Raw genomic sequence first — 25,840 nt, forward strand, 5'->3', positions numbered from 1 at the left:
AGAGAGAATGCAAGTGCATGAGCAGAGGAGGGGCAGAGAGAGAGGGAAAGAGAGAATCCCAAGCAGGCTCTGCAAGGTCAGCACAGAGCTGGGCGTGAAGCTTGAACTCAGGAACCGTGAGATCATGACCTGAGCTGAAACCAAGAGTCAGACACTTAACTGACTGAGCCACCCAGGTGCCCCCCTGAATGAAGTCCTTTTAAACCAAGAGATCTAATCACTTCTGAGTTATCACTGCATATTAGAGGCCCCATCATACATTCCCAGATACTCAGTGGAGGAGTCTTTTGAGTGGGGCCAAAGTTGCTGATGGACCTTGGGCTTGTCAAAGGAGAGGGCATGCACACTGATGCAAAGTTGGGGAAACAGGGCCAAGAAAGGGCCCAGAAAGGAAGCCTGGGGTGGGAGGGGGGACAGAGAGGGGAAGAGCTGAGATGAAAGGTCAGCTCATGCTTGACTCCGTGTGTAAGCTTCCTTTCACGAGGGTCTCGCAATCTCCACCCCTGCAGGAGACAGAGGTGACCCGGGGCCAGCTGGAATCCCCAGTCCACGACCTCCAATCCTGAACCTGCAGCTGAAAGGAGACAAAGGCTCTAGAGGCTCAGCTGGATCTGACGGATTTCCTGGGCCCAGAGGTGCTGGGGCAGGCAATGGGGCAAGAGAAATGCTCAAATTTAACCTCCCTCCTGAGAAAGGGCAAGACCCCCTAGACTGGCAGTATGGGTGGCAACCAGGGTTCCAAGGAGTCTGCCTTCTCTGGGCCTGAAGGGTGCTGGACTTTGAGGCTGCCAGTTTTCACTGCCACTGCAGGAAACTGAGGTTTTGAGCCAGAGGCTGTCGTACCCCTGGAGGAGCCTGGTGGATGATGGGGCATGGGCACTAGCAGTGCTAGAGCTGGGGTGGCCTTGACTGGTGCCCCCTAAGGCTGAAGGCACCTCCCCCACCCACACCTTCACCCCCGAGCTAACCGTCCCCAAGGTTAGCTGTGATCCAGGGTACCTGCACCTTGGGGGAGCAGGTTTTTTCTTGCCCAGAGTCCTTTTTCTAAGCTTGTTTGTGTCTTTCCCAGGTGACAAAGGAGAGACTGGCCCCCCAGGGCTACCAGGCTTGCCTGGAGTTCCCGGCCTCCCCAGTATCATCAAGGGACTTAATGGGAAACCAGGCCCCCCTGGCTCCATTGGATTACGGGGCTTACCCGGCCTTAAAGGGTCCCCTGGAATCACAGGTTTCCCAGGAATACCAGGAGCAAGTGTAAGTGTGCCCAGATCTTTGTCTCTCCACCAGGGAAGGGCCTCCATAGCAGGGGGACATGCCCCTATTGCCCATCTTTCTGGCCCCAGCCCACTTCCCAGACCCCTCCCCCAGCTCATCCTGGACAGAGTCCTCTCATTGAGCCTGACAGGTCTTCCCACTCTCTCCTGAATGTCCCTGCCTCTGGGCCTTTGTTCATGTTGTCTCTCCTGTGTGCCAGAGTCTGCTACTCTGCAGCTAACTGCCCAATGCCTACCCATGCTCTGGGCCCCAGCCCAGGCACCCATTCCTCCAGGAGTCCCTGAGCTTCCTCCCTGCTGGCATGCTGCATTTCTCACTGCTTATATGAATCCCAGTCAGTTCTGCATGGGTCTGATTTCCTCAATGAGGTCATTAGGACTTGAGAACAAGAACTGCCTTACCTACTCTTTTGTTTGCACCTCTCTGTCAGTATCACTCATTGAGCCTGGCACATCATAAGGATTTGGTACAGGCTTCTGGATATTTTTTTGATTTCAGGAAGGTCATTGCTGCTTCTGTGCAAGGCAACGATTGGCAAATAATCAAACCAGCTTGTCTGGGTTCTTAAAAGGCAGGATGGTAGAGTAGGGGTAGCAATGAGATGCATTTGGGTTTGAGTCTCAGCTCCATGGCTCATTAGCTCTATGATTCTTTGCATATGGCTTAACTTGCCTGAGCCTCACTTTTCTCATATGCACAAAATGGGAACAATATTCAAACTTCCTTCAGACAGCAGTGAGGATTAAAGGAGATGATATGTGTAAAGCAATTAGCACAGTATCTGGCAAATAGTGGGCTCTAAATAAGTAGTAGCAATACTTGTAGCAGTATTGAAGGGACTGAATGGACTAGGTCACAGAACACCTGTGCTCCTTACAGGCAAAGTCCTTGTCCTTTATTTATCTTTTTAAGTTTATTTATTTATTTTGAGAGATAGAGCATGCACAAGCTGGGGAGGGCAGAGAAGAAGAGAGAGAATCCCAAGCAGGCTCCACACTGTCAGTGCAGAGCCCGATGTGGGGCTTGAATTCACAAACCATGTGATCATGACCTGAGCTGAAATCAAGAGTCAGATGCTTAACCAACTGAGCCTCCAAGGTGCCCCAAAGTCCCTGTCCTTTAAAAGTGTCAGTCCATCTGATGGAGAGAGCACACACACACACACACACACACCCCTGAAGCAACTGCAAAAGAAATCATTCTCAGCTGGATGGTCCTTGCTACTCATGCACTAAGAGGAATGGAGTCAAAGTGGGAGGGGTCCCAACATGAGCAAAGGCTCAGAATTAGCAGATATCCCAATGTGAAGAAAAAGTAAGGCAGATGTAGGAGGTATCCTAGGTAGTGGGTCAGTGAGCACAGTGACCTGGTCCAGAGCTTAGACTCCCACCCAAGGCACTAGGTAGCGTATGTCTTTAGTAGGGACATCACAACAAATCAAAACTATACCAGATAGCAGAGGAATAGTTATACTGATAACAGCTGACATGCCCACTTCCCAGACTCCGATAGTGTGTTGGACATTAGTCATAAAGTCAGTTTATCCTGTGAAAATGGTAACATTAGCCCAAATTCAGATTCCAGTATACGCACATACAGCCTGCTAATTGGTTCCTTGCAGGAAGCCGCAGCTTACAGAATCTGTGGCTGAGGGCTGTAGCTCTGCATGGTGAAGCAATACTTCTTCTTGTGCATAATGGCTCCAGAGTTCTGGCTCTAGCCAACTATCTGCAGAATGCACCTGCAGTATCCGGCCTGACTGTCACATCCTGTGTTTTCTAAGAGACTTGCCAGAACAGCCACACCTGATTTCCCAAGATTCCAATTTGGATAGGCATTGGGAAGTGATGAATGATGAGACCAGGATTCATCTGCAGAAAGAATCCCTCCCCTAAAACATCTGAGTATGCATTTCTACCCTTTGCTCATCACCTTCCCTTCTGGAGGATGTCCCCCCCCCCCGCAACCCACTTCACCCCTGCCACAGCATACAGGCAGCAGTTCAGGGAGAGGGGAGGGTGAGAGCATGGGAGGCCCTGAACAGTGGGCAGAAATAATGATTTACATATTGCTTCAAAGGGTTCACAGGGTCTCAATGGAGCTCCCGGACTCCCAGGAGCATCTGGTCTCCCAGGTTCAAAAGGTGAGAAGCATTTTCTCTTTTAATATGTTTTTCCAGAGCAAGGTGAATTTCTAGCAGGTGCAGGGCTCTTCTGGAAGGAAGCTCTGTGTTTAAAGGAAAGTGAATTGATTTACATTTCCCCTTTGGCCAAACCCCCTTTGCAGTCTCTGCTCCTCATAGACATGTGACAAACAGTGGTTTGACCCACGTGCCTTCCAGACTCAGCAGCAGAGGAGAACCTCGGCTCTAGACGGTCTTTTCCCCTGTTGAACCCAGCCCACTGGGCAGGAAAAATTCCCATCCTTGCTGCCATCATTGTTCCATTCTGGTGATGTTCTGGTGCCCCTCCTTCTATCATCTTCCCTGCCCATACTGAAACTAGCAATGTCTTCCCAGTGGAGATATGCTTCCTGTAGCAGCATTTCTTGCCAGTAGGCTGAGAGCATCCCACCTTTTTTTTGGCGATTGGTTACCTTCTACCCACTGCATACTTTTGTCAAAGATCTCCTCTGTCTACATGGAATCTGAAAAGGTTTTGCCATCAAAAGATCTCTGCTACAAAATGAGCTATAGCTTCTCCTGACCACTTCAACAATATCTTTATATCCCCAGGAGATCAAGGCCAGACCCTTGGAATTTCCGGTAGCCTGGGACTCAAGGGACAACCTGGGGAATCTGGGTTTAAAGGTAAGGCCACTGTACTTTTGACCTCATGTGTTTCACAGATTCCTCCACACTGAGGATCAGGAGGAACTTGGGAGGTCAACCCCAAGTTCTGCAAGTTCTATCCAATGCAGAAAAATTCCTACCTGACTGGCAGTCCACAGCTTCCCCAAGCAAACTAGCCTGCTCCTCCTTCAAGACCCATGGAGATAAGTCTAATAAGACCTTTGAGATGATGGCATCCACCTCCTTAGTTTATTGTTATCTAAACAGTTTCTTGAACATTTCTACCCATTGCTCCTACTTCTGGGGGCACTCGAGAACAAGTTTACTATCCTTAGCGGGCAGCACCTTTCAAATGGGAAGTTACAGCTGCCCCCATCATTTTCAGAGTCGTTTCACTGGACCTAGCTCTCTTGGCAGGTCAAATGGCTTCACCTTCCTGCTCACTCCCTCCCTCCCTTGGAGAAATACATTGCCCAAAATGTGGCCTAATCACTCAGCATCTTTCTTGATTTTGTAGGTGTGAAAGGAAAAGATGGACTAGCTGGTGATGTGGGTTTCCCAGGAAGCAAAGGTGAAGATGGCAAAGTTGGTATTTCTGGAGATGTTGGCCTTCCTGGCTCCCCAGGTATTGTGCAACAGGACGACTTTACTCTGATAAAGTAAGGGTTAGCTTTAAGCCATGACCCTTTCTGACCCGCTACCTTGCTTTCATTTTCAGGACTCCCTGGGATTGCAGGCATGAGAGGAAATCCAGGGCTACCGGGTTCTGCAGGCCATCCAGGGGCCTCTGGGCCCCTGGGAACCCCCGGCCTAATAGGAACCAAAGGTATGTATTTTATAGGAGGAAGTGGGGAGAGGGTTTCTGCTCCCCCCCACCAAAAAAAAAGAGCAGCAACTACTTTATATTGCGAGACACTATCTGGGGCAAGCCACATCCAGGGGAGTCATTGATGGGGCCATGTGATAGATAATGGGAAGGGGGAAGGAGGAGGAGGAGGAATGGAGGGCAAGCAAGAATGGGAAGAGGAGAACATGGAATCCATGGAGAGAAGAGTTAGCGAGGAAAGTTGTTGTCCTGGTATATATAGCCTTTCCCTGACTTCAAGATTGGGCAGTGAGTCTCTGGGAGCTGGCAACTCAAGACCTTGGCATTGCCACTTGGCATTCTTGAAGATATGTAATTATCTACCACCCTGCTCTTAAAGCTGTATTGGTTTCTACTGAGAGTCAGGAAAAGCAAAGGTGGAGAGTGGAGGTTAGGGGTGGTTCGGTCTCCCTGAGGGCCTTAAGTTATGCCTCCAGGAAGACCGCAATCTTTGCAGTGCCCTTGGGGGCAAGACGTTTTGCGGACCCTTCCTGATTCAGAGTTGCTGGAGCCATTTCTGATCTTCTCTCCCCTCAGGTTTCCCTGGACTTCCTGGTTTACATGGACTGAATGGGCTTCCAGGAACCAAGGGAACCCATGGAACTCCAGGTTAGGAAGATCCTAAAGGGCAAGCGGGAGAGTGCCAGTTCTTCCAGAAGGCTGGCAAGGACTGGCCATGAGTTCTCAACTGTGGTGTATCCTATATACTTAAACTCATGGATCTCCTTGCCAGCCCCCAATTCGAGGTGCCTTGATTTGTGGAGAAAGGAAGAAAGAGTCTGTCCTTCTATCCAGAATGAGCTCTCCTTCCTGTTTTGTCAGTATTCAGCTTCTCGTGTATGTCAGGCAGGCCTCCAGCAAGTGAGCGAGGCATGAAGGCCTCACCTGCATTGAGTTCTCTCCTCCTCTTTCTGCTTCTCCTCCTAGGACCCAGTATAACCGGTGTTCCTGGGCCAGCTGGCCTGCCTGGTCCCAAAGGGGAAAAAGGTTCTCCAGGAATTGGCATCGGAGCCCCAGGGAAGCCAGGAGTGAAAGGACAGAGAGGTGGCCGAGGTAAGTGGGCCCAAGTCAGGCCTTATAGAAGTTGAGTAAGGCCTGGCTAGGGAGCCAAGGCTGGGGCTCATCAGGACCATGTGGCTTACAGGGTTGAGAGTTAAGAGTTCACTGGGGATTGTGCATGTCTTCACACTTCTGGGGATCTCAGAACCCAGTGGAACTGACTTCTGAGAAAGAGAAGGGAGGCCATGCTACAATGCTAGGGCTTTCCTGGAAGGAGTGTCAAGGAATAGTCTAGTGAGTTCCCTCCTGCTCTCCCTTATCAACCTCAGGGTCTGTCTTGCCCACTTGGCCAAAGCCTGAGATTAATGGCCCCAAGGGACAGGGCTTGTCCTCTTAGCAAGAGATTTGCCAGAAGTTCCTCAATGTCCAGCGTGGATGGCCCTCCCAAGGCCCTGAGAAGACAGTGCGGCTGCTAGAAGGAGCCCAAGACTAAGAGGATAAATGCCTCCCTGAGACAGGCACACACAAGCACTCAATTAGGATTCATAGGTTACTAGCAAACAGGTTTTGCCCTAATTTTGGCCCCTGACTCATCATATCCTCTGAAGTCTCTTTCTGAGCCTCCCTCTGCCCACCTCACAAATAGAATTAATTCTGATTCTTTAACTCTCCTCAGGAATGTTCTGAAGACCCATATACATTGCACTCAATGTAAAACAGGAAATGAATTCAATGTAGCATCACAGCTAGGAGTATGGGCTCTGAAATCAGACCATTGGATTCAAATTCCAGCTCTACGTCTCACTAGCTGTATGACCTTGAACAAGGAAGTTACTTGTCCCTCAATTCCCAGTGAACTCTTAATGTTCCTTTTCTGTAAAATGGGCATAATAAGGGAATCTACTGCACAGGTTTGGTGGAGAATCAATGAGGAGTGAGGTAATATGTATAAAAGCACTTAGCGCAGCACCTGGCACGTTGTAAGTACTCAAGAAATGTTGCCCAGTATATCATTACGTGGTACCTGGGGAAATCATGTTTGCAAAATGCTCTGTTTCTCTGTTATAGTTCTAGGGCTTGAGGTCCTACCACATTTTATTTGTTTATGTGCATGGTTGTATAATGTGTGTATGTTTTCCAGGAACTAATTCCTACATTAATTCATTTTCTGCTGAATTTTATATTGGTGCATCTGCTCTCTCCGCATTTACTCTTTCCTTTGGTCTGGACCAACCTGTTCTTTTCTGAAAGCCAGCAGCTTCTCCAGAGGGAAAGCTCAAACATGGCCTGAGCCTGTAGGGAAATCGTGTGGCTTCTTTCACAGGAGGTAGCAAAGAGGGGACTCAGATAGAAGCAAAACCCAGATGTTTTCAAATCCTGACTATGAATGCCTGGCCTTTAAATTATCCATTTCCTTTCGCTGTCTGAGGTAATAAAAATCACAATTACAAATTCAGTAAACAGCACATGTCAAGATGGATACGTTTTAGGAACATAATGTTGATTAAAAAAAAAAAGCAAGTCACAGAGAAATACGTTGGGTATGATCCCACTGTTAAAAGTTTATAAATAAATGCAAACAACCAATATATTGTTTAGGGATACAGATATACATGGGCAAAGCGTGGGGGTGCTGAACACAAAATTCAGGAGTGGTTGCCCCCGAGAGTCAAGGAAGAGGGTAGGATCTGTAAAGGGCATGCAAAGAAATTCAAAGGTAATGTTATCTTCTTTTTCTTAAATTGGGTCATTGGAACAGAGGTATTCATTGTATCTGGGTTATTTTTTACTTATGATTTATAAATATTCTTCTGCTCTTCTCGGTATCTAATTAAAACAATGTTTTAAAAGTATACAGCAAATATCATACCCCCCCCCCATAGGAACCTATCTCTGACATGATCATAGAAATCAGTGTAAAATGAAGATTTACCCCTAAGCAAACTTCCAAAAGCAATCCTTGTCCCTGTAATACCTTTATCTAAATAATTCTGAATTATGCCATTCATTTTCATATTTGCACTAAATATTTAGAAGCTGCATTTGTGTATTTAGGGTTTTCTGTCTTTTTATGAATTTTTAAATGTTTATTTTTGAGAGAGAGTATTAGATGAGAAGGGGCAGAGAGAGAGGGAGACACAAAATCGGAAGCAGGCTCCAGGCCCCGAGCTGTCAGAGCAGAGCCCGATGCGGGGTTCCATCTCACAAACCATGAGATCATGACCTGAGCCGAAGTTGGACACTTAACCAACTGAGCCACCCAAGTGCCCCTAGGGATTATTTTAAGTCTCTGACACTGAAATGAGTTTGAAAAACATGCCATTGTGCATTTTCATGTGCTCATTTAAAGTGTCTCATCTTAAATATGCGAGCTTTTTTTTTCTCTTTTCTTTTCTTTCTTTCTTTCTTTCTTTCTTTCTATTTCTTTTTTTTTTTTTTTTTTTTACTACTTGAGATCAGAAGTACCTCTGTTTCAGGTTTAATGATATATTGGTGTAATTCTAAAATCAAGAAACAGGTAAAAAGAGAAGGCAGCTCCAAAAACTGCTATGGGAGCTTCTAACAATCTGTGTGCTGCCCACACTACTATATGATGTCTTGTTTATTGGTTTTCACTTAATTTCAGCATAGATATGTATTATATATAAAGGTATATTTTCAGGAAAAAAAACCAATATGTCTTTCTTTTCAGATTTTTACCCTTGTGAAAAAGAAAAATACTTCAAAGGTTCATCGAGACATAACTGACCATACTAAAAGTAGCACCATGTGACTTTGAAGCTAGTTTTTCTTTTTGTTTTCCTTTTGTTTCTTTTCCAGATCTATAATAATTGGAGACTTTTCTTGAAATTTCTTTTTTTATTCTTTATATTTCCTCAACTTTCAGTTAACAAATGAGCTGTAAAAAAAAACACCTGAATTAACCAATCTGCCATCTTTCTTTACACGTTTTTATGGATTTGCCATTTCTTTACTTAAATATGAGAAACTCAACATTAATATTTTTGGCTTTCCTTGTTGGAAAAATATAACTCCACACTAATCTTTTTGGATTTTATTGTTACAAACACACAAACAAAAATCATCTCAACCCCCAGAATACTTTATCAACCAGTGTGAATCTATTTCTCTTCATTTGAATTTCTTCTAGAAGATACCAAACTAATAAATACATCTCTTTCATACTAGAAGTATAATATGGACTTCTACATTTGTATCTATGGCTTCGATGTGTTTTCCCATATAGTTTCCATGTATGTAGTTGACGTGTGAATGTGAAATAAATCTTCCCTAAGCAGTTGAAATTTTTTGGTTTTGAACATTATAGTAGACATCGCTCCACAAACATAAAACACGCAGTATTAAAACGTGAGCAAACAAGTATTCTTGTATCTACTCTAATAAATGGCTTTTTTCTTTGACCAAAAAGGGGGAAGGGATTTAGTGTAGACAAATTTGTTCTATTGGCAATTAAGCAAGCTGGTATCATGAATTACCTATAAAAGCATTTTTGAGTTTGCCTAGAAGACCCAGAAATTAGCCCTAGAAGACACTGGGAGTCACAGCGTCCTTGCAACCTCCATTTCTGACCCAGCAGGTGTCTGTTCGGACTCGCTGGAGCCAGTGCCTCACCTCAGTTTGTAACCTTCTCTGGGCACCATCAGACATAACTGGCTAATTTAATGAAAATGTACGACTTCAGTTCCAGGTGCTGCAGTCATGCTTTCTTTTCTTCCCGGTTTGAGGGAAATCTGTCTAAAATATTTCCATTTCCAGCGACGCTGGGAGCTAGAACTTTCCAAAGCTCCATCCCCATAAACTACGGCGCCTGCTGTCCGCGGGGGACAGGGCACGGGAAACCGGAGTCGCTGAGACCCTGTGTGTCAGCGTGTGCGAGACCCGTGTTCCTCTACCGGCTGCAAAGGGAGACTGAAGGGAGAGCGCCCTCTGCTGGTGTTCGCCGGTCTGGCCCCCTATCTAGCCGCTTCCACTTTTTCTGCTTGAATTTCCATTTTCTCTGAGAGCTTGGCCACACGAAGCCCATGCAGCCCCTTTTATTTATTATTTGCAGGTTTCCCAGGCTTCCAGGGACCTGCTGGTCTGCCCGGTGCCGCAGGCCTCTCCTTGCCTTCAGTCATAGGAGGACAGCCTGGCGACCCCGGGCGACCAGGCCTAGATGGAGAGCGAGGTAAAGACAGGAAACCCAAAAGAGGTTTGGCCTTTGCCTTCTGTCCGCAGTTTGGGGAGATCCTAATACAGTCCAGCCCCATTCCTACTGCTGGATGTGCATGGGCCTGCATGGCCTCATGTCCCTCCCCCAACAGGGACACGGGGGACTGCAAAGGGCTGTATTTGCAAAAAGGGTTTGGGAAGGTCCAGGCACTGGGACCCCAGATGCAGCAAAGGAATGTTCTCTGCCCTGGGAACAGGCTTTGGCTTGATATTAGCCCCGAGGCCTTCAGTGGTGGCCACCTCCTTCTCACCTGCCTTCATTCCTCTCTGATCTTATCTCTAGGCCGCCCAGGCCCTCCAGGGCCCCCAGGGCCCCCTGGGCCATCCTCTGATCAAGGTGACCCTGGAGACCCTGGCTTCCCTGGAATTCCTGGCCGTCAAGGGCCCAAGGGAGACCAAGGAATTCCAGGTTTCTCTGGCCTTCCTGGAGAGCTAGGACTGAAAGGTATGGCTGCTTGGCTGGCTGTTGGGCCCTTACCCAGTCTGCAGTTAGAGACAGCTCCGTCCTGCAGCCCTGTGAAGACAGGCCAGCTAAGAATGCTCTTCTTTCCCTCAAATCTGTCTAATCTCAACCCCTCCAACCCCCACCAGCACCACCATGCCAGGCCCTGACTTGCTTTCCTTTGGACTTTACCAGGCATGAGAGGTGAGCCTGGCTTCATGGGGATTCCAGGCAAGGTTGGGCCACCTGGAGACCCAGGACTTCCCGGGATGAAGGGGAAGGCAGGGCCAAGAGGTGAGTTAAGAACATGTACCCAGCTGATCCCGAGCTCCCTCGAGGGATGGGTCTGAGGGTAATTGTCCTATAGGACTCACGCTAAGAAAGCCTGGATGTCTGGGGCAGCTGGATGAAGCTCCTCCCTGGAGGCTATTTCTCCACCTTGAGGATATCTCTGCCTCCATCAGCTCCCAGGACTGAAGACCATTGCCACCATGGGTCCAGCCCACTGATCTCCCCTCTACATTCTTTCTGCATCGGCAAGCATTGGGTTTGCACTCATCACCACTCACCCATTTCCTCAATCCAGAAAGGAAGAACGACACTCTCCATCCTTTACCACCATCCCCCTCGCTTGCACCCAATCCATTAGCAAGCCCTGAGGGTCACGTCTCCTAATTGTGCCTTGCATCTGCTCACCTCTCAGCACCTCCATTGCTGCCACCCAGGTCCAAGGCACTGACATTTCACATGAGAATCACTGCAGTGACTTACTACCTGATCTCTCTGTTTCCTCTTCTGTTGTGCATCTCCCCCAACAATTATTTCTTCACGAAGTGGTCAGAGGGATCTTATAAAACATAAATCACCCCCTGGCCTCCCACAGCATAGGAATAAACTATGGCTCACAAAGTCCTATGTGATACCTCCCTCTTCATCCTCATCATCAGCCCTTCCTCTTTTGTGTTCCTGTTCTTGCCACACAAGCCTCTTTCTGCAGGGCTGACTGCAGGGCCTTTGCACATGCTAGTTCTATTTCCTGGAATACTCTTGCCCCTCTGCCCCCCAGGTCCTTCTTTTTTTTTTTAATTTTTTAATGTTTGTTTTTGAGAGAGACAGAGAGCGAGCAGGAAAGGGACAGAGAGGGAGACACAGAATCTGAAGCAGGCTGCAGGCTCTGAGCTGTCAGCACAGAGCCCGATGTGGGGCTTGAAATCATGAACTGTGAGATCATGACCTGAGCCAAAGTCCTATGCTTAACCGACTGAGCCACCCAGGCGCCCCACTCCTTCTATTCCTTAATGGCCTCAGCTTAAATGTCACTGCTTGTAAGGGGCCACTTGTCACTCTTTCTAAAGCAGGTTCTCTGCCCCATAGCGCCCTCTGCTCCCTGTCGCTGTCACTGCACTGTTCATTTCCTTTGTAGCACATCTCACAACTTGCAGTAAGACTAATGGCATTTGTCAGGTTATGCATTTTTCATCTTTATCACCAGACCATAATCCCCATAACGGGTCTGTCTTATTCACTCCTCCATCCCTTAATCTACCAGGGTGTGGCACATAGTAGGCACTTGAGATATTTGTTCAATGAATTAGTAAGCGAATTGGCTTGTTTGGCTTCTCTTAGTAAACCAGCAGGCTAAGGCTCAGGGTCCTAGGCTGTGATGCCAACTGAATCTCTGAGGTTGGATGCATCCCCTTGGCCTCCTTGGCCCTGTTCTCTGACCAGTAAGTGAATAAACCAACCATCCCAGCCCCGAGCCAAAGCTCAGCCCACCTTATTTGCAACAAACATTTCCTGAATTGCCTACCATGTACCAGTCTCTGTGCTGGGTCCTGAGGAAACAAGATGAATATAACCCATTCCCTGCCTTCAAGAATCTCCCAGTTCACTGGGGAGATAGATCCGCAAGGGGGACATTGTGTAAAGCGTGGTGGCAGTCACCCCAGAGGTATCCAATGGGCACTGTGGGGCGGGGCAGGGGGGACAGGAAAAGTGGAAAGCTGGTGATTGTGAGGTGGAAAGGAAGGCTTCTGGGGACCCATGCCTCCTCTGCCTCTACCTGCTATTTCCATGTCCCCTGCTTGCCCGCAGGCTTTTCCGGACCCCGGGGTGCTCCTGGACAAACACCAATTGCAGAAGCTGTTCAGGTTCCTCCTGGACCCATGGGTCAACCGGGCATGGATGGCATCCCTGGCCTCACAGGAGACCCTGGGGTTCAAGGCCCTGTAGGCCTACAAGGTAAGGAGGGCACCAGCACCAGAGAAAGGGGACTTCTCAGGGAGCTAAGATAGCCTTGGCTGAGAAGCTGAAGCTACTGGCTGGGAACTCCAGCCCCAAGGGGGCACCCGCATCAAGCATCTCCTCTGGTCCTTCACGAAGCTCCCAAGCTTCTTGCCAGGAAGGGGGGCCAGCTGGGTCAGCAGTTCTACTTGGCTTTAGAGAATGTGTGGGCAGAGCATAGCAACTACTCCAGCTGGCTTGTCCCTCTCTCATGTGCTGCTGAGGGAAGGTGAGAGTGTGGTGGGGGATAAAGAGCAATGGAGAAAGCCCAGGGCTGGGGGGACAGGAAACCCAGCTTCCAATCCCAGCTTTGCACCAACTGAGGTAAGTTAGTAGTCTCTCTGGGCCTAGGGGTCCTCGTTTCTGACAAGGGACGCTGGCAGGTTCTGTGCATTGTATGCGTCGCTGGGAGGAGGAGAGGAAAGAAGGAAGAAATAGGTGTGAGGCGGCTCAGAAAGGCTAAATTCAGAGTGGTGGTCCCAGGACAGATGTCCAGACTAGAACTAAGGACTAGCCCCGGGAGGCTCAGCTCTGAGGGCTCTAAGATGATGGCCAGTGCGCCCTCTCCTGGTGAGTCATGGGCATGACACATGAGTCCTTTTCCTCTGGGGTGGCTCTTCTGGATCTCCCCCATTGAGTACGCTGCTGTGGGCCTTCTCTCCTTGCAGGCTCCAAAGGATTACCTGGCATCCCTGGAAAAGATGGTCTCAACGGACTCATTGGCCCACCTGGGCCTCTTGGTGATCCTGGTCTCCCTGGACTGCAAGGCCCTCCAGGACTCGAAGGTCTGGTGATGTCAGCACTAGGGAGCAGAGGGTTTCTGTGAGGGTATGAGGCCTTGGGGTGAGCCAGAATCTCACAGCTGAGAAACAGGAAACCTGGCAGTAAAGTTTGGCACTACGAGGAGGCTGGAAAACCGAACTGTATTCCATTCGCTCCCACCCACCTCTGAGCCTGTGAAGGATTAGAGCCCTACATTCTGTAAGGCAAAGGACTCTTTCAAATCCTTTTCTGGGTTCTCTTCCAGCTCTTGAGAGCTGTGACTGTACTCTAGTATGCCTCACCCCTGCCTCTCACTGCCCATATTCTGCCCACAGATCCTGACATGGATGGGCAGGGGATGATTCAAGGGACGAGAAAATTTGAGATAACGTATGGCCACTACTTAGCTCCCAGTTTATATCAGAGATGGCAAACCAGTTGTCCTGAGTAGAGAACAGTTCCGAGGCTCAGTGGGAAAGTGGTGTGATTAACTAGCCACGTTGCATGGGCGGGAGAGAGGGTGTGATTTTGTCCTGCCAACCCTAATTCTGCTATTGCTGCCTCAGATTCAGCAGGTATACTTAGTTATGTCCTGTGAGAGCCTGCAGGGTCCAAGAAGTAGCCCTCTCAGCCCCCTCAGCCCCTTGTAGAGGACCCAAGGCCAGGTGACCGTGGGAGGGAAGCTGGATAGCATGCTTTTTCAAACAGGGGACTCCGTAGCTGGATTCCTCTGAGTTGGCATTCCAGCTCTACCGCTTACCAGCTGTGGGACTTCTGAGCCTGTTTCCTTATCTACAAACTGGAGTGATAAGGGTATCCGGTGAGCTAACATGTGTGTGTATACAATGTGCCCTGCTCAATGCTCAGCACAACGTCAGTAGCTGCTGTTATGACTGGCTCGCCCCTTTTCTGCTCTCTCCCTCTCAGGAGCTCCAGGGAAGAAGGGTCCCTTCGGGACGGCTGGAATGCCTGGGCAGAGCTCGAGAGTGGGTTACACGTTGGTGAAGCACAGCCAGTCGGAACAGGTGCCCCTGTGTCCCGTCGGGATGAGCCAGCTGTGGGTGGGTTACAGCTTGCTGTTCGTGGAGGGGCAGGAGAAAGCCCACAACCAGGACCTGGGTAAGTACCGGCTCTGACACCAGCCATGGCCATCCATCCCCACAAGGACCTAGAGCCACCCTTTTCAGTCCTCCCAGCCCTAGGTGGGCCCACTGTTTGGTGGTGGGTAACAAGCACCAGCTGTTGCATCAGGCACACCTAGGTTTAAACCCTGGCTCTGGGGTGCCTGGGTGGCTCAGTGGGTTTAGCGTCTGACTCTTGATCTTGGCTCAGGCTGTGATCTCAAAGTTCATGGGTTTGAGCCCCATGTCAGGCAGTGCAGAGCCTGCTTGGGATTCTCTTTCTTTGCCCCTCCCCTGCTCACTTGTGTGTGCTCTCTCTGAAAAATAAATAAAAACATTTAAGAAATGTTTTTAAACCCTGACTCTACCACTTACTAGCTGGGTACCCTGGACAAGTTATTCAACCTCTCTGAGCTTCCACTTCCCCCTTAGTGGAAACCAAGCTAGTTCTAGAGCCTATCTCATAGGGTGGTGTAAGAGTTGCATGAATCACCCAATGTAAACTGCTTAGAACAATGTTTGGCATATTAGGTATCCATTAAACATTAGCGATTAGTAGTAGTAATAATGAGATGACCTGTGGGGCAACAGTGATTACCCAAGAATTAATTGTGTTGTCTACAGGTGTGCAGACTGTGAACAGCAGACTCAGTCTATTAAATGCTAGTTCTACAAAGCAGGTTAATTAGGGAGTCGTTACGTGGCTTATAAAAGCATTCTTTTCAGGGTGCCTGAGTGGCTCAGTCAGTTACGCATCTGATTTAGTCTCAGGTCATGATTTCATGGTTCATGAGTTCAAGCCTGGCTTCAGGCTCCATCCTCTCTGACAGTGCAGAGCCTGCTTGTGTCTGTCTGTCTCTCTCTCTCTTAAAATAAACAAACTTAAAAAAAAGATTCTTTTCATTATCAAACTTCCCTGGTGCATTGAGAATAGGATTTGACCCACAGACTTGAGTGTATGTACAGTGTGCCAGGATTGTAAGGAGAGGCACCCCTGCTCCAGTCCAGGCAGTTTCACGTAAACCCATTTAGTCCAGTCCTAATGGCTCTGGGGATAATCTCAGCCAGACCTTACCTGCCCCTGCCCACCTTCTCTCCTCCCAGGATTTGCTGGCTCCTGCCTGCCCCGCTTCAGTACCATGCCTTTCATCTATTGCAACATCAACGAAGTGTGCCACTATGCTGGGCGCAATGATAAATCCTACTGGCTGTCCACCACCGCCCCCATTCCCATGATGCCCGTCGGCCAGACCCAGATTCCCCAGTACATCAGCCGCTGTTCTGTGTGTGAGGCACCCTCACAAGCCATTGCTGTGCACAGCCAGGACATCACCATCCCGCAGTGCCCCCTGGGCTGGCGCAGCCTCTGGATTGGGTACTCCTTCCTCATGGTAAGGCCCTGCACTGCCCCCTTTCCCCAGTGTAGAGATGGACCGCAGGGAGCCCTGGGAGGGTGCCTCAAGCTGGTCCTCAGGCTCAAGTGGCATGAGATAGAAACCACAGAATTTGAAAAGAAGGAACATGCTTGGTCTGGCCTTGACTAAAGACCAAGCAGGCTCAGCTCTGCACAAATGATGGGTAATTCTATGAATAGAATCGAGCAGTTTGCACTCAGTGGTCCAGGGATGAGAATTTCTATGAATCACCAGCAAAGGCCCTAACATCTCTATGCCTGCTTCAGTTATGCCACAAGCAAGGGAAGGAGGAAACTCCCGATCCCGGTGGACAGTGAGGGAGAGGCTGTCCCCACTGAAGGCTGGGATACACTCTCATTGCTCAGGCTGGGCACAGACATTTCTCCTCTTCTGCCCCCTCTCCTAGGCCCCTCTGGCCACTGTCATCTCCTAATGAAAGACTCAGATGAGGGCACGCTGTGTTTGTACCTCCTTGGTGGGATTTTTGCTGCTTCTCCATCTCAGTGGGAAGGCTGTCGTGTTCCTAAGAGCTGAGAATGTAAGCCCAAGGAGGCATCAGGTCCCTCCCACGACATTCCGTGAATATCGGGGGACATTAAATGAGCAAAAGGTCAGGTTTAGGGCCAGAATAACTCACAGGTAAAACCAGTGTGGCACCCACCAAAGTACTCTGCCTCACCAGAACTTCTTTACTAAATTGCCAGGGGTGACATGATGAGAAAGTGTCTTTGAAGAGTCACCAAAGCCTTAGGCTTCCTCACATTGGTGCACGTACCTGAGATGAGGCCCTTTGTCATTTTGCTCTATGTGAATTGGGCAGCTTATCCCAAAGGAATATAGAATCACCTCACCTATCATTCTGTCCTATCCACCACCCAGACCGGGAAATACGTTGGAAAGGCCCCTGAACTTCCACAAGGAATGCTACAAAAACTTTACAATATCTTACCTGTTTTGCTTATGGGAGCACTCTTAAGATCTTATTCAGAATCTCTTTGCTTTTACTTTACACATAATTCTATCATACTAGAATATCTATATTTTCCTGAAGACCTATAAGGTGCGAATTTGGACTGCCTAGTATGGCATCTTGAAGCAATAAGACATGCCTACTAAAGACAAGAAATGAGGGAGAAAAGGATTCAGAGGTGGCCTAAGGACTTCACAAGCTGTGTCCCTTGGTGTGGGGCCCCTCCACAATTGCCCAACACAAAAACCAACATTCACGGCAATAAGCCTGTGTCATGTACAAAATGTAAAATACACAGTGTCTGCCATTTAGTAAGGCAGGGAAGCATGTTGTTTGTTTTAGAAAGTTTTCTGAGGATCAAAGCGAGGAAAACTCTGATGCTGCATTTATCAGGAAAGGTCACTTAGATGGAGACCAACTGTCCCAAAGAGTTGTAAAGTATGCCATCTCTGAGCGTCCTATTTGGCCATCTGTCCCATTGGCTGTTTGCTGACCCGGCTGTGTATGAAGCCTCTTCCTCACCTCTTGTGGTCCAGATAATAATCCAGGTGACATGAAGGGAGGAGGGGGGATGGGGAGTGGAGACACAGGGACTGCTGTCTGTGGGTACAGTGACTGGAGACTATCGGCTGAGTGGCACTAATGGGGAAATCCTGACCTTGTATGCGGAGGGAGCCCTGAAGTGAGGGCCAGGACGTTAGGCCAAAGGCGATGCCCACTAGTACTCAGCAAGCAAAACACACTGCATGTTGCCCTGAAAGGGGTGGTGCAGACTGAAAACATAAGAAGTTCTAACAAAGGTAACCTCAGAGTAAGCACTATTGATAGGCTAGGGGAGGGGCGTGTGGTTTCACCACTTTGTGGAGCATTGTGCGCTCTCTCTCTTGGAGTACACCACCAAGGGCTGGGAGTTGACAAGGGCCCTGAGAAGACCTGCTTTCCAAAATCTATTGCATCTTCCTTAATCCAGCCTTTCTCAGACTTGTCTGTGGAGATTTGCGGAGAGGCAGCGAACACACCTTGAAACTCAGTGGGACGGCGGCAGTTTGGGAGACGCTGGCTGAGATGTACCCAGTGCCCAAATGCAGTGGGTTAGAAGGGCACTAGGGGCCGCTCCTGGCTCTGAGGAGCTACAAAGGAGGGATAAGCGGACACTGGTACTATAACACAGCTTTCCTGATGCTGGGGCCGAGCCAAGAGCCCAGCGTTTCAGAAGGGCCCACACCTCCCATGGCAGGTGCAGCTCACACACTTGACCCTGTCTGTTTCAGCACACTGCTGCTGGCGCCGAGGGCGGGGGCCAGTCCCTGGTCTCACCCGGCTCCTGCCTGGAGGATTTTCGTGCCACTCCTTTCATCGAATGCAGTGGGGCCCGGGGCACCTGCCACTACTTTGCCAACAAGTACAGTTTCTGGCTGACAACAGTGGAAGAGAGGCAGCAGTTTAGGGAGGAACCTGTATCTGAAACACTGAAGGCTGGGCAGCTCCATACAAGGGTCAGCCGCTGCCAGGTGTGTATGAAAAGCCTGTAGGGGGGGGGCACCTGCAACCCTGCCCCTTGCCCTCCCCTCCCCCACACAACGGTCACCTCACAAACCCCAACGATCTGAAGAAGGAAGGCCCAAGCCCTATTGCCCACTGTCAAGTTGTACGTTGGAGTCTCTTTTGGGCTGTACTGGACACTGGTCACCCCAACCCTCAGGCCCAATGGGTGAGCTCACCCTACTGAGATCTGCTGTCCCATTTCAGTCAACCTGGTGCTACCGTTTGATTCTGATGTTTGTGTGATTATTCATGGCTACCTCAGAAAGACCCACTGGGCTACTGCTTCCTTAGACCACTGGCTTTCCTCACTGCCTTGATCAGAAAGGTCTTTGTAATAGCTGGTAAGTCATTTCTTTATGTCCAGAGAGCACCATGCATTATTTGGCTTAAACCAGAACACAGTGTTTCCACATTAAAAACAAGAATCCTCTGGCTGAATGTTCATGGATGGCTCAAGCCTGCATGGGGCAAGCTCTCACTCTTCAAGGACATGCACTGTGTCTAGGCAGGCAGCAGACCTGGAATGGGGTGCCAGCCAGTAGCCTGGGGTGAGCTTTGCCTCCTTGGAGAGTGAGCACAACTGGGCCCCATAATGCTTAGAAGGGGAGCTCATTAACTTCATAGGGTCCTAGACAAATCACTTCCTCCTTGCTGGCTCCCTCCCTGGCCAGAGACCTAGGACTTGGCCTGGTCCAGAGTAGAGCAGAGGATGCCCCAAATGCAGCCAGGCCCATCAAGGGAAATGAGAACCACAGCCCTTTCTCCCAGGCTGGGGTTAGAGAGGTAGATGGGTAAGGAGGTGTGAATTTTGCTTTTGACTCCAGGAACAAAAAGGCAAATCCCTTGGCCCAATTGCTCAGAAGTCCCTGTTTATTTCAAATGCCATCCAGATGTGTGCAATGTGGCAGATTGAAGATCCGGTGTGTTGGGTTCTTTGCGCTTTGAGGCTGTTGTTAGAGACTTTCCATTAAAATGTCCATCCAACTGCTCTTTCACAGGTAGCCTGTTAAACAATTTTAATACGGTTTTAAACCTCATAAAAATCTAGCACACTCCTCTCTTTAGCAGTTGGCAGACCTGAAGAAAACCTGAGTTGACTATAAAGTGTATTGTATTCTATTCAGGGGATGTGTTTTCACCATTTCCTCTATCACTTTCCCAGAATACTTAGCTATGTTGACATGAGGTGATTCCTTCCAGCTGATTCTGTTTCCTTAAATATTATGTAAACTGTGCCAACACAGACCAAGCATAATCAGTATAATCTGTGTTATTGTTACTTTCACCTCCTATCTCAGTAATAAGCATGGTGCCAGCCTTGTACATTGCAAATAAAAGGAATTAAATATCAACATTTGACTCTTTTGACATTCTTTGATGAAAACTTTTCTAAAGTCCCGTCTCACTACAATTTGTGAACCCCACCCCCGCACCGCCCTGAGCCTATTAATGCAAGCTGAGCTTTACAAGAAAACACTGAGGCAGGAAAAATACAATTAAAGTCAAATGGCAGAAGGCAGCCAATCTACAACTTGTTTCAAAATATGCCTATAACTGTTTTTAGCCCTATCCAGGCTAGAGTTCAAGAAATGGGTTTTTATACTCTGGGTCTACAGGATCCTTTATAGACAAATCAAAAGTAGAGAAACAAGATTGTTGAAACCAAATATAAGACATATATGCATATATTTGTATATGCAGAATATAGATATTCTGGACCAATAAACAAGAAAGTAACGACACTGGGAGCATTCAGGAAGGGAACCGACCTGTGGGAGACACAGACATTTCACTGCAAACCATTTTGCACCTTTTGAATTTTGAACCACTGTAATATACTGCCTACTGGGAAAAAAAAGAATAAAATGGAATTTAAGGAGACAAATGTTCTAATGTTCCTAAATATACAAGCAAAACAAAGCAAACTTGGGTTTTGTGCGAGCTTTCAAGCTGTGTTGCTGGCCTTCCTTGGGGACTTGGTGGAGGAGGGAGGTGAAATGCACACAAGTTAACAGGTAAGGAGAGGAAAATGGGAAGACACCACTTGGACTTGAGGTATATCCACACAAAAGAGTGTTTAGCAAAGCCAATTTGACGAAAAGATTTTAAGATTTACTCTGTTGCTCATCCTGAAGTGGTTTGGAATGGCATCTGATGTACTTAAGATTAAATGTCACCACATGAATAATTTTTTTCTAATTATGACTGCCAACCAAAGTGGAGTCTAATTCAGACACAATTTTTTATTTCCCCCAAATCAACATTTAAGTCAGTGACTGGCAAACTATACAGCTTGCAGGCCAAATCCAGCTCGCCACCTGTTTTTGTAAATAAAGTTTTATTGGCTTACAGCCAGGTTCATTTGTGTGCACGCTGTCTATGGCTACTTTTGCACCTCAACAGCAGAGCTGAGTAGCTGTGACAGAGGCCACGTGGCCTGCAAAGCCCAAAATGTTTACTATTTGGCCCTTCACAGAAAGTTTGCCAACCCCTGATTTAAGCGATCATGATTTGATTTAAGGATAGGGTGACATCTGACAAAAACATCAGTAAGGACGGTGACAGTAACCCATCAAATGGTGAGGTTCCCTCAAATAGGAAGGAGGCCAATGAGTGCACATTTGATATAGTTTCTTTGACACATTTTTGATGTAAATTATAATTATTTAAAATACATATTCAAATAATTTAACAAGAACTTTCTCTCCCTGATGCAATCACTTTATTATTAGAGAAAGAGAATAGATTGCTTCTTAGTATTTAGCTCCAAAGAGGTCACACCTGAAAGGGTGAAGAAGCACAGGGTAACCATCTCTCCTCTGCTGGTGCTGGAAGCAAGATGGGAGCTGCTGTCTGACCTCCACCTTCTCGTTTCAGTAGCTGAAGACTTGCGGTGGCCAGGTAAGACAAGCTGGGAAGCAAGGGACAGCTCCTAATTCTTTCTGCTCCTACATTCCATGATTGTTCTAGTTCATTCTGGGGAAGGGTTGCTGTTGTTTGTTTTCTGAGAAATGGTGATTGGCTCAGTCATGATTGCTATCAAGTTTGTATGCTGTTGGCATATCAGGCACTTGCTGACTAGAAAAGTGTTATGTAAGGGCTTCGTGTTCTTCTGGTGCCAGGTGGAAGACAGATCACCAAGATGAGGTTCCATTATTCTATACACTCAGAATTTCGAAATCTTCCTCCAGGTCAGACTCCTCTAGTTGCTCAGTAGAGTCGATGAATTCTATCAGGATATGGAAATGAAAAAGAAGAAAGCTTAACACTTAGGTTGGAGTGGTCCATATGGTACTCAGTAGTTAAGACTGGGCATGTTTTAATTTTTTTAAAGTTATTTATTTATTTATTTTAAGAGAGACAGAGAGAGACAGAGAGAGAGAGAGAGAACAAACACAAGTCGGGGAGGGACAGAGGGAGAGAGACAGAGAGAATTCCAAGCAGGCTTTGTACTATCAGCACAAAGCCTGATGTGGGGCTCAAACTCACAAACTGTGAGATCATGACCTGAACCGAAGTTGGATGCTCAACCAACTGAGCCCCCCCAGATGCCCCAAGACTGTGCACGTTTTAATAATTTTGCTGCAGAAAAGCATGTGTAGAGGAGACCCACAGGTGGGGCCACTGACGAGTGCTAGAAATTCTTTCTAAAGAAGCTAAATAATGGAACTTGTTACCTAGTCTTATTCACAGTGATGAGAATGAGACTCTGTAATCTTTGAGGTACCTTTCGAATCACCCATGGCCTCTGGTTTGTTTTTTGAACAGACCATGAAAGTTCTAGGCATTTTCACTTTGCAAGGAACTTTTGCATCGAGCTCATTTTCTTCCACTGCCCCTCTTGGAAATTGATAAGTATCAGTTCCTCAGTAGATTAAAATCATCATTCCTTGATCAGACCAGCTGAGTGGAAATTGTACATTCCATGGAAACATGGGCCACCATTGCTTCTGTCTCATAAAACAACTGCTACGCCTAGGTCTGCTGGCCCAAGAGCCCCGGACCAATGGCTTACCTGCCCCAGAAGTTGTCACTTCTGGCTTGGCTGGAGGAACAAAGGGAGGCCAGTGCGATGGGTGTTTCTGAACTAATTCAAACATCCTTAAATTTTCCTTTAGAATTTCCTGAGGAAACACAGCAACAGTTGTAAACACTTCAGACTTACTACATTTCTGCCCAATTGTCCATTTGTGATCCCAAACCCTATGAGAGGGACCTGGTTGTTGAAAGGTGAAAACAAAGCTGTAGCCAGCATACCCATCCTCTACTTGACCCATCTGAAGACCCAGCCCTCTTCAACTCTAGATACTGTTGGCCAGGAAGGAAGGACCATGGAGGGAGTATCTGATGGAAGGTCAGTACTCACTGCCCACAGTCCATCAGGAGGTTCAGGTCATATGCCAGTTGCACGGGCCTAACTCAATATGGGGCTGACAAGTTCCTGAAGTGTTGGCTCCAAAGAAATGTGTGTTAATTACATTAAATCTGCCCCAAGAGAATACATGGTTTTGGTTTAGTTTGGTTTGGTTTTAGCCCAACACTTATGGTGTACATCCTAATTTAGATGGCATAGTCTCACAAGAGACTTTTATTTGAACTTTTTTAAAAAATGTTTTTTAACATTTATTTTATTTTTGAGAGACACAGCATGAGTGGGGAAGGAGAAACAGAGAAAGAGGGAGACATAGAATCCAAAGCAGGCTCCAGGCTCTGAGCTGTTTGTCAGCACAGAGCCCGATGTGGGGCTCCAACCCACGAACCATGAGAGATCATGACCTGAGTAAAGTTGGACGCTTAACTGACTGAGCCACCCAGGCGCCCTTCATTTGAACTTTAAATGTGGTATAAATACAGTTTTTCTGCATTCTGAAATGTTAAGCATTGCCTTTAGAAAATGATTTTCCATTATGTTTCAGCCAATTATTAACTGGGGTTTGAGATTCAGCTCGGGACATTAGTGTAAATTATTTGTTCTCTTGCGAAGATAAATCTGCTCTTACACTTGCAAGAGGCTCTGGACTCCCATCTTGTCAACTTTTTTTTTTCCAAATAGGAGAACATCATGTCTCCTGCCACCCCATCCAGGGCATTTTAAACTTCTCCCTGTGATCTCCATTCTTTCCATACGCATTTATCAATGTCACCCACATATTTGGCATGTGTTAGAAGTGAGGATGAGGTGGGCAGATAGAACGATTGGTGAGCTAGCAAAACACGATCAATACCCTTTTACACAAAATACCAAGAAGAAAGAATATCTTGCTTTGGTATTTACATATTTCTGAAAATTGTGTTTCCTTTAATGGCAGCATGCCTGTATTTTATAGAAATGAGACAGTTGAAAGACAAGCTTCCTAAACCATAATTGACTATATGAAACTGTAAACAGACCACTAAACAAATAAAAAACTTTAGTTTAGTTCCTTCAACCATTTCAGCCTTATGAATGGAATAAGGAAGAATTTAGGCTGAACTCTATGAAATCAGCATTTTTAAGTTAAACTGGTAGAATATTCATGGACTATTTCATGACTATTTCATATAACTCGTAGGCATAATGAGATGAAACATTACTTAGCTAAAAATATCACTCACTTGACATACTAAGCATATTTCAACCCAAAGTTTTTCTTTGGTTCCCCCAAGGTTCTGCATAACCCCCCACATCTCAGTTTCTCTCTTGAAATAAAGTCCTAGCAGGCTAGATTTAGGTTACTATGAGAAACGGTCTTGAAAAGGAATCCTATTGAACAATTTTGTTTTTAACACTAAGAAAAACATACATACCTTCTGAACAAGGCTACACCAGTTATCAAAGTCTTTTTCTTCTTTGCAGAAAAATCCCTTGGGGGGAAAGCAAGAGAACACAACTTAGAACTGGGCAGGTGCACTAAGTCAGGCCCTATGCACTGCAAGATGGAGCCACTGGCCCAAAGCTGTGATATGGGCCACTCTCTATAGATGTGTCTTCTGGCAATAATGAAAAATACTGGCAGAATTTCTCTCTCTCCTAGGTCATTGCCTCACCTGGACACACACATTGACTTGTTCATTCCATCTCTCCCTCTCCATCTTTATCTCTTTCTCTCCCTCCCTCACTCTCTCCCTCCCTCTCCCTCTTTCCCTGTCCTTGGCCTTCCCCATCCATCTCCCCTCATACTATGAGACACAGTAACTTGAAGGCCAATCTCCAGAGCATGGGGTTAATTCCATCACATTCAGTGCACAGACACATCCATAAAGAACAGTCAACTAAACCAACAGATAAGCCAAAGAGTACTTTTAGCTAGAGGCAGTACTTAATAAGATGGCTTTCACCTTAAGGAAATTATCTATTAGAACAAAGGGGACCATGAATCTCCTTCCCCATCCTCAGAGCCATCCTTCCAGGGGGGAAACCCTGCAACTTCCTGGATTGTGTGTCCAGAGAAATCAGCACTAGGCACCCAGAAGTGCCCCTGGGTGCCCTCTTATCCCTCCCTCCCTCTGTATGTCCTACCTTATTCCCTGTGCCTGTGTGGCAATAATTAGACGGCAAGAAGTAAAAGGGGAATGACTGTAACACTAATAATAACTATTTACAGAATGCTTACAATGTGCCCGCCACTGCACTGAGTGCCTAATGCACAGTATACGTCATACGACCCTACGGTGAAGGAACTATTGTTTTGCTCATTTTAGGGATGAGAAGACTGAGGCTTAGAGAAGTTAAGGGACTCCCACTAAGTCCATAGCTAGTAAGTGGCAGGGCCTGGATTCCAACTCGAGTAGTTGTCTTCAAGGTCCACCCCCTCCCCACAATACTATGCTACCCCTTGTAGGGGTTGGTGACTGAACACACTCTTGCCGCCCTACCTAGCAACATGGATGACCCTCAAGGAACCAATCTGTAATAGGGTGCTGTTGTATCTCTTGGCCCGCCTAACCTTCATATACCCACCAATGCTACGGAAGGATCCAAGTTCAAGATGTTCATTCGCTGAGGGGATTGCAGGCAATGGAAAGTCTGGTCATCAACTGTTCCATTTTCCTCGGTGTTAACAAAAGTCTGGGTTGTGTGAGGGTCCAAGAAAATGAGCTCATCACCTGTTTAGAATGAGATATGCTTAATCTAGAAAGAACCACTGGCCCTGGCCTCACTG

The 25,840-nt window shown here is 47.3% G+C and overlaps 2 protein-coding genes across 4 annotated transcripts in view; one reads left to right on the forward strand and one right to left on the reverse strand.

Annotated features, from left to right (window-relative positions):
- LOC109253654 (collagen alpha-6(IV) chain) overlaps positions 1 to 20,050 on the forward strand; it is a 249,875-nt gene extending 229,825 nt beyond the window's left edge. The window contains exons 30-45 of the mRNA XM_053891342.1: positions 510 to 635; positions 1,070 to 1,251; positions 3,352 to 3,415; positions 4,007 to 4,081; positions 4,581 to 4,688; positions 4,782 to 4,889; positions 5,466 to 5,537; positions 5,856 to 5,981; positions 10,000 to 10,116; positions 10,444 to 10,605; positions 10,798 to 10,896; positions 12,697 to 12,843; positions 13,554 to 13,670; positions 14,575 to 14,766; positions 15,873 to 16,159; positions 18,425 to 20,050. Coding sequence (XP_053747317.1) covers positions 510 to 635; positions 1,070 to 1,251; positions 3,352 to 3,415; positions 4,007 to 4,081; positions 4,581 to 4,688; positions 4,782 to 4,889; positions 5,466 to 5,537; positions 5,856 to 5,981; positions 10,000 to 10,116; positions 10,444 to 10,605; positions 10,798 to 10,896; positions 12,697 to 12,843; positions 13,554 to 13,670; positions 14,575 to 14,766; positions 15,873 to 16,159; positions 18,425 to 18,685 — 2,243 coding nt within the window. The 3' untranslated portion in view covers positions 18,686 to 20,050. The remainder of the gene's footprint in view (positions 1 to 509; positions 636 to 1,069; positions 1,252 to 3,351; positions 3,416 to 4,006; positions 4,082 to 4,580; positions 4,689 to 4,781; positions 4,890 to 5,465; positions 5,538 to 5,855; positions 5,982 to 9,999; positions 10,117 to 10,443; positions 10,606 to 10,797; positions 10,897 to 12,696; positions 12,844 to 13,553; positions 13,671 to 14,574; positions 14,767 to 15,872; positions 16,160 to 18,424) is intronic.
- A 1,347-nt stretch (positions 20,051 to 21,397) lies between these two features.
- ATG4A (autophagy related 4A cysteine peptidase) overlaps positions 21,398 to 25,840 on the reverse strand; it is a 62,439-nt gene continuing 57,996 nt past the window's right edge. For all 3 annotated transcript variants that reach the window (XM_053891278.1, XM_019426816.2, XM_053891279.1), the window contains 4 exons: positions 25,639 to 25,784; positions 24,486 to 24,542; positions 22,714 to 22,822; positions 21,398 to 21,927 (listed from right to left, as the gene is read on the reverse strand). In XM_053891278.1, the coding sequence (XP_053747253.1) occupies positions 21,857 to 21,927; positions 22,714 to 22,822; positions 24,486 to 24,542; positions 25,639 to 25,784 (383 nt within the window). In that variant the 3' untranslated portion in view covers positions 21,398 to 21,856. The remainder of the gene's footprint in view (positions 21,928 to 22,713; positions 22,823 to 24,485; positions 24,543 to 25,638; positions 25,785 to 25,840) is intronic.

This window comes from Panthera pardus, unplaced genomic scaffold (assembly GCF_024362965.1).
Source record: "Panthera pardus isolate Hobbes unplaced genomic scaffold, ASM2436296v1 HiC_scaffold_27, whole genome shotgun sequence".
Taxonomy (NCBI): domain Eukaryota; kingdom Metazoa; phylum Chordata; class Mammalia; order Carnivora; family Felidae; genus Panthera; species Panthera pardus.